Source organism: Puntigrus tetrazona, unplaced genomic scaffold, assembly GCF_018831695.1.
Source record: "Puntigrus tetrazona isolate hp1 unplaced genomic scaffold, ASM1883169v1 S000000002, whole genome shotgun sequence".
Taxonomy (NCBI): domain Eukaryota; kingdom Metazoa; phylum Chordata; class Actinopteri; order Cypriniformes; family Cyprinidae; genus Puntigrus; species Puntigrus tetrazona.
This window is the reverse complement of record NW_025047682.1, coordinates 1110164-1118213: the sequence shown is the minus strand read 5'-3', so window position 1 is coordinate 1118213 and position 8050 is coordinate 1110164. Positions and strand designations below refer to the sequence as shown.

At 37.8% G+C, this 8050-nt stretch overlaps 1 protein-coding gene across 2 annotated transcripts in view; it reads right to left on the bottom strand.

Annotated features, from left to right (window-relative positions):
- Positions 1-2959: 2959 nt before the first annotated feature.
- The window catches only part of dscama (Down syndrome cell adhesion molecule a), a 75664-nt gene continuing 70573 nt past the window's right edge, over positions 2960-8050 (bottom strand). For both annotated transcript variants that reach the window (XM_043229312.1, XM_043229313.1), the window contains exons 31-33: positions 7842-8039; positions 6061-6363; positions 2960-4652 (exon numbers count right to left, since the gene is read on the bottom strand). In XM_043229312.1, coding sequence (XP_043085247.1) covers positions 4303-4652; positions 6061-6363; positions 7842-8039 — 851 coding nt within the window. In that variant the 3' untranslated portion in view covers positions 2960-4302. The remainder of the gene's footprint in view (positions 4653-6060; positions 6364-7841; positions 8040-8050) is intronic.

The window sequence follows — 8050 nt, the reverse complement described above, 5'->3', positions numbered from 1 at the left end:
TGCAATGTGCTCAACCTGACGTGTTTAATGTTTTTTGACATTTCAGGACATTTTTGGTTTCCAGAGGTAAAAATATTTTTTGTACTCAAAGTGAAAAAGATCAACATGACAACAAGACCACCTTATCTGCCATGTGGTGAAGTCATGTGACAATAGCGCTACTCTTTTGGAGTGAAAAAAAAATCAATCAAAATTATAATAACAATGCAGTATACTGTATACTACATAGTATTCAAGTTAGTGTTTTTTTATTAATATAGAAAACTGGATTAGAAATTCATAAAAATATTATTTTTAATAGATTGTTTCATAAAAGCTATGCTAATGCTATAATGTTTATAATGGGTGCTTCTTAAACGGAAGGAAGCCGTTAGTTCTTGAAAGCTCCTTAGTAAACAATCTTCATTTCCCATATTCTATTCAGCCTGTTTTGAAGAATGCATCAAGAACTGCTTCCTTCAGTCGCCGAAACCTTTCAATTCAGAAATTGAATTAACCGAAAATGGATCGACATTGAGATCAACGTTGTTAAATTTCACCACGTTATGCAAAAAAAAGTTTAATACAGGCCTAAAGTATTCTACAAATACTCGAGAACATTTACGCACGCAAGACCATTATTTTAGTTTCACCACGAAGACTACAGGAAAACCATCCCAATGTTTATAATTTATAATATTTCCACAGAACATATTTTGTTTCACATTTTCACACTTTTTTAATAAGACTGCAATATACTTCACAGTTTGCCAACATCCCACTGAGATCGCAGCCAAATTGCTCTCGAGCCGAAGCAATGAAGATTAACCAAACAGAATGAGAGGAACTCGGCCAAGTTCTTCTTTTCATTCAGACGCCATCAGTGTTGTGTTGCTGACAGCTGTGTGTTTCTGAGGGAGATCAGAATTAAGCACACTGCTGCTTTATTTATGAAGGTGGTTAATAACAGCTGAGCGAGGCCGTCTATAAATATGTGCCGGCGACGCTCAATTTGTTGCGCGCTTCAGACGAAGATAGAGAATGTAGTTGTCACAATGACTAACGTGTTCCCCCATTGCCCATCGGGCTGACATAGCACTATAAAACCAATTTCTGTCCAAGTGCTCCAGGAAGAGTGGCTGTCTCCGGCTCTTCACTGAAAGCCTCTGAATCAATACAGCAATTTGAGAGAGTCGCTCGCGCTCTTTGAAGGCCTCGCGGGAATTCGCCCACCGAACGACAGACTGCGAGGTAAGGTGGTCTGAAGGGGCTGAACAAAATTAGAATAGTAAACAAAAGATGAAAACAGCTATTAATTAATTGTTTTTCCTACAACAAACTTCAGGTGCGGTACCTACTCCTAAATTATGGAAGAGAATTTGCATTTTCGAGAAGCGGGTTCCCTCTGGAATTTCCACTGTGGCATAATTTATGTTGAAGAATAAAACAAGTTTCTTCATGTAATATAAACCAAAGAATGGTGCCAGAACCAAATCACACATTTTTGCAAATAATTAGGCGACAGCATTTAAAAGAAAATAATACGAGGGCGTGCGTTGCTGACTATAACAAATTAGTATTGTCAAGATACCAAAATTCAGTGGTCAGTATCATCATATTATGGCTTTGTCCTGTGAAAAGTCATCTTCTCTAAATCAGGAGAGATATATGCACATAAGCACTACTTAGAAAGGAAAACATAAACAAACATGCTATTGGATTTTTCACCCGAGGATTATGTATTATGGATATCTGCAACCCAATCTTTTATGAATCGATTTCGTGTATATGCAGAAACTGACTTTGGATTGCATATCATAAGCACGCAAAATTGCATATTATATGCCTGCCCAAGACCGTATCAATACCACGATTTTCTTCTTTTGTTTGGCGTACGCACTTTCATGAAGCTGGTATTTAAGTAGATTAAAATTGAAATGCCTTAAATATCGATTTCTTTTTTCTTTTTTTCACCCTTCAGTTCACAAGATGTTAATTAATGGACTGTGTCATGTGAATTATGTTTTTGTCAGCTGCTTGGACTCATTCTGACGGCACCCATTCAATGCATCCATTGGCGAGCAAGTAATGCAAGGCTAAATTTTTCCAAACCATTTCCGATGAATAAAACAAACTCATCTCGGATGCATTTTCAGCAAATTTTCATTTTTAGGTGAACAATTTTTTTCTTATTACATTTATTTTGACGCTCAGTCGGTTGCTGTGTCACTCATCACTCATCATGACTCATAACTGCAGTTTTTCTTCCTGAAACTTTTCAACATTTATTTGACCATTTGTCATCCAAGCAGTGTGAATTATAAATAGATTACATGTAGAAATCCAGCATGTATAATATAGTCACTTTCAGTTTGGCTTTTTGTGGCTCATTTCTTTCGCGCTGATTTTTTCCACTGTGACTATTTGTACCATGGTTTATTTCAGTGACGTTGTGGACTATTTCTAACTTTTGTTTGCATTGCTAATGTTCTGTTGGCCCCCTTGGGCCACCATAGCTGAGGAAAATCAGCACACCAACAAGACAAGGAAAGTTATGCTTGTTCTCAGGAGGATGCATAGTTCTTACTTTCATTGTTTTCCTGCTAAGCTCTCTGTCTTTTTTGGAGCATGATTTCCAAAAAGAAATATCTTTAGTATTCATTCAGACGATTCAGTGAGTAGCGATTCCGTCTTCGCTGTGATTGAACCAACAGTTCACCCAAAATGAAAATCATTTGCTCACCCTTCATGTCGTTCCAAAACCTGTACGATTCTCTTCGTTCTGTGGAACAAAAAAAGAAGAAATGCTGTAGTTTTGTAACGACATAAATGGGGTAAATTATTGCTTCAGGTTCATCTCTCCAAAGTGAATCCTATCTCGGTATGGATATTAAGCTGTTCATTTTCGCCGTTCATCACATACACTCAGATCCCTTTTATATCCCAAAGCAAAATGAAAAGCGTTAACCAAACTGCCAGATTCGTTTGGGGATCAACCTTTTATTAGTCGACAGGATTATCATGGAAAATCTTTTCTGGAGTGTCACAACTGTGAACACCCTGTTGAAAAAAAAAAAAGATGAAATAGAAAAAAAAAATGTGAAAAACAACAAAAACATTTGTAAATGAGTATAGTGAGGACAATAGATTTATCTAATCAAATATAGCGAAATATCATCTCACAATTCTTCATCATAACTCTCCCTGCAAGACAGTTTGGTGCAGAGCGGTAACAATAACATATTGCTACCATACGGCCCATAATCATACAGAACCGCTCGTGGTTCTTTATGAATATTATCATAATTGTTATTCTTTTAGGGGATCTCTTTAGATTGTCTCAGTTTCCCTGTAGTGCAGCATGTCTGCAATGCAGCAAAAATAAATCTAATGAAGACAAGAGAGAGCGTGCCCTGAAGACACCTTTCTAGTGCACTACACATAGGAGGTGAAAGAGCCACACTGTCAGTGCAGTAGGTGGTCCAGTCTCCCCCGTGCAGCATGCTAAATCAACCTTTGCTTCCACCGCAGCTGATTTACACCTGAATCTGTCATTTCATTCGCTCCGGCTCTCAGAAGCTCACGTCATGGGCGAGATACAGTACAGTAGAAAGCAAACGTGGTTCATGGATTTTCATATTGCACCATTAGAGAATGGAACACAAATAATTATCAATCAAGACTTGCTTTTCTAGGTTAAACAAGATATGTGCAAACATGACTAAAGGACTTTATTAATCAAATCAAAAAATTTCCCTGTAATACCCACAAATAAAAGTGATTTCTCATTTTATATATATATTTTTTTATATATTTATACTCATAAGAATACGAAATCTTCACATTTGAATATTTTCGTAGTCAAAAAATTCTGGGCTGGACCCTCCAGTGGTCGTATTCATACTGTCAACTTGTCTTAAATTGGTTCGTCCTCATGCACTCCCAGGATTTCTTTAAAACAGAACGCTGACAACTTTGGACCAATGGAAATCACTCTCACGCTTTATCTCAAACTAATTACACAAAGAAATTTTAGTAAAAAAAAACGAAAATGGGTTCCCATTCATTAGTTTGTGCACACTAACTTCTAAAATAAGTAAATTAGTAAATCATCATCAATGTCATCATCATTAATAATAATAATAATAATAATAAAATCATTTTGGCAATCTCTGGGTGTGTGGAGTTCTCTTTAAGAAGTGAATTCACTGTTTTAAAAAAGCATAAAATAAAGAAACTGTTAGGAGTAGAAGTGGAAACATATATACAACTGCGCATGAAGAGTTCGCTTTTTGCTGACGTTTTATTTTTGTCCGATCTTTGTTATACCAGTGTGTAGGACTTTGCGTAGGGATTGTTGCTCTGTTTTAAGTGTCCTCTGGAGTCCAGCAGCGATTCCTGGGAGGTGCTGATTTTGGCAGCCTGCGCCAAGTCCGTTCCGGCCTCTCTCTGCGGAAGCGTCGAGGCCGTGCCCGGCTGCCACTGCTGCACGTCCCTGCTGGTCGGCACCTCCATGGGCGTCGGCTCCAGCAAGGTGGGGCGCTTCAGCGAGCGGGTCTTCTGCGGCTCCAAACAGGCCTGGCCCATCGCCGCTTCCCGAGACGCTCCCGGCACACCCCGGTTCAAAAGGAAGTCCATCCGCAGGTACGGAGGCAGGTGCACGAGCTCCCCTCCTGCAGGGTAAAGAGAAAGAGTTTTGTTGGATGGCAACTTTGATTTGTCACGTTGCGTTATTTTACTGCCAATCACAGCTCCTCTCCGGCTTCAAGGGTAGTAAAGTGTCCATCCAAGTACTTTCTGCATGCGTGTTGATCTTTATATTGCATATAGCAGGGGTTCTCAATTCCAGTCCTCCGCTCTGCACATTTTGTATGTTTCTCTTACCGCTTCAAAATTTGCTCTAATCGAATGTAAGTGCCCTGCGAAGTGGACATTAGGATATTTCACCATAATTCCAGTTCAAAGCAAACTTATACGCTCTATTCAAAGGGCACCGAAGTGTGCAAGATGTCAATTTAAATTGTATTCATTTACAGAGGTGTATGATTTCACACTCATCAGTGTGTGAAGACCAGTGAATGAATGTTCCGTAGCGTAGATTTCCCCTGCTCAGGGAGTAAGAAGCAATGAACGCTGTGTAGGGACCATGTCAATTGGAACACAGTTCATGCACGGAGCTCACTTATAACGATCTGATTATCGGAATCAGGTGGGTTAACTAAGAGAGACAGGTTATAATATGTAGAACAGATTCATGAGAATATGCATGAGGACTCGAATTGAGAACCGCTGCTATATAGTACAGAATCAAGCATATTCAAATGCCAACTTTTTTAGCATCTTACAGCACAATCACCTTATTTCTAAGCTTTTTACTGTAATTTTTGTTTGCTCCAGCAGTTTGGTAGTACACTACAGAAACCCTCCACCTTCCCCAGCTCCACCTGTATAGATCTGCTGTGAGGTGGTTAATGTATGCTATATGGAGTTATTTACGTGTACTATTTGTGCAGCGGCAGTATTTCTTCCATGCTCAGCAGCAGCATGTTGTGGATGTATTGTCAGTTGCAAGTCTTAGTACTTGCTCTGCCATAGCAGCAGCAGCGTAGCAGATCTATTCTGCAAGACCAAATACATTATCATTGTCATGTACCCTCAGAGAATTGTCATGACTTGTTAACTTGTTTTGAGAGTCTAGACAAGCTTCTGTTTAGCTGGTCTCCAAAACCGGCTTGCTAAAAAGTGCCCAAAATCCTCCAAATCCAGCCTAGAGCCATCTAAACCAGACTGGGTGGACCAGCTAAGGCTAGGGAATCCTTTTTAAAGACTGAGCTTTTCTTGTGCAGTGCTGTGAGAAATTCTACTCAGAATAGACTTTGAATGAAGTTTGATTTGAAGTTTGAAGTTTGAATTGCACACAAAAAGATCCATTGTCCATAATTTAAAGAATTTTTCGGTTAGTTAAGCGGCAGGCAACTTGAAACTGTTGTGAAATCAGCAATGGAAAAAACATTTGGCTCAAAATGGCTCTTATAGGCTGAAACTGAGTTTGGAGTAATTAGCTCCCACCAGTATTCTCACCTGGTCTGTGGGCCTTGGGTACGGCCATGTTTATCACCCTGCAGACGTCCTGGGGTTTGGGTGGTGAGGCAGTGAACCTGCAGATGCCTGATTCTGACGGTGTACTGGAGGTCAGACTGTCCGTGTAATCGTTGGTGCCGGCGGTCATCTGCTCGGAGGAGGTGTCTGAGATGAAGCACTCTGTGATGGTGAACTTAGCGTGTCGTAGCTGTTCTTCCATCTTGGCATGTTCATAGGCTCTGGCCAGCTCCTCGTACGTAGAAGAAGCGCTCTCAGTGGAGACCATGCTGCTGCGAGCGCGATCTGAACACAGCGGGTCAGAACTCATCATTAATAATAGGCACTTCTAGCATGGCTTTGATATGATATTTGATATTATTTTGTTGATGATAAAACATTAACATGTGAATATTTTGATAATTTAACATGATTTGGCCATTGAGTAGAAATAGGAACAGATATACTTTTTTTCATTTCTTCAACAAGGCTGCATTTATTTGATTAAAAATATAAAAATAATATTGTGAAATACTGTTCAAATGTAAAATATTTGTTTAAATTTTAATATATTTTAAAATGTAATTTATTCTGATGATAACATAAAAAAACCCAGAAATTACTCCAGCCTTCAATGTCACATGATCCTTTAGAAATCCAACACTCTGAGATTTGGTTCTCAAGAATTTGTAAAACAAATATATATATTTTTGTGAAACATAATACTTTATTATTGATTAATATAAAATAAATGTAATTTTTTTATAAAACTTTTTTGTACCATTATAGAAGTTTTTTTATATCTGTTCTTGCTAGATACAAATAATACTTTCTTTCAAAATAAATAATTAAATCTCGCTGACCCCAGATCTTTTAACAGTACTGTAAAAAGAAACATAACAAAATAAAAAACAAAAATAATAAAAAGTAAATAAAATGTATTAAATTCTGTTAAAACTAGTTTAAATAATTTCCCACATAATATTCTTTATAACTGTATGTTGCAATGAATCTAAAAAGACAAACATTGTACAGTCTATATTTATTATGTATATGTAAATAAACACACATGCATGTATATATTTAAGAAAAATATGTTATGCTTATATATTAAATATATTTATTTATATTAACTTATGAAAATATGAAAATAAATACAGACATGTATATAAGTATATACTGTATTTATGTGTATGACAGCACTACTGTTTCTTTATAGTTTTATATTAATGCATAAATAATTAAACACATTATTTTATTAATCATTTTTTAAAAATATCTGACTCATACATATTAGAAGCATACTAAAGCTGAAAAGATAATTACAAATATACTATTTATTATAAATTAAAATGCAATATTAAAGAACCCAGCTTTAAAGGGTTAACCCTAAATTTTTACTTTTACTGACCATTAAAGCATCCCAGGTGTATGTGAGAAAGAGTGTTTATTACAGATATGGATATTTACTCTAACAAAAGCGCATTGATCACCCCCTGAAGCCGTGTGAGAGACATTTGGTTAAGTTTGTGCCCACTTTGTTACATGTTTTAGCAAATAAGTTTTACTGCAATGATAGAGCTTAGAGGGCCAATGTTTGATAGAACTCAGACTGGATTTGGTTAAAATAAGAAAGTTACAAACACCTAAATCAGGATGCTTCAAAGGCAAGTAAAAGACTAATTTTAATGTCTTGGGTGAACTAACCTTTTCAGGACATGTCAAGCCGACAAAAAAAGAACCTAGCAAAAGCTAAAGATGTCCAGACAGTGTAGCAGACTGACCTGTGTCCTGTGATGGACTGACACTATAGCTGTCGCTTTCTTTGTCCACCGAGCCGGCCACTCTGGGCGTCCCCAGCCTCCAATCCGTGCTGAGAGTGTGGACGGAGACAGGAGGGTGAGGGCGATTCAGCGTCCACTGACTGGCATATCGGTTACGGGCCGCAGGGCCAGCTTTAGCTGTACGGCGAGCGGTGGGATCTAAGGGCGGT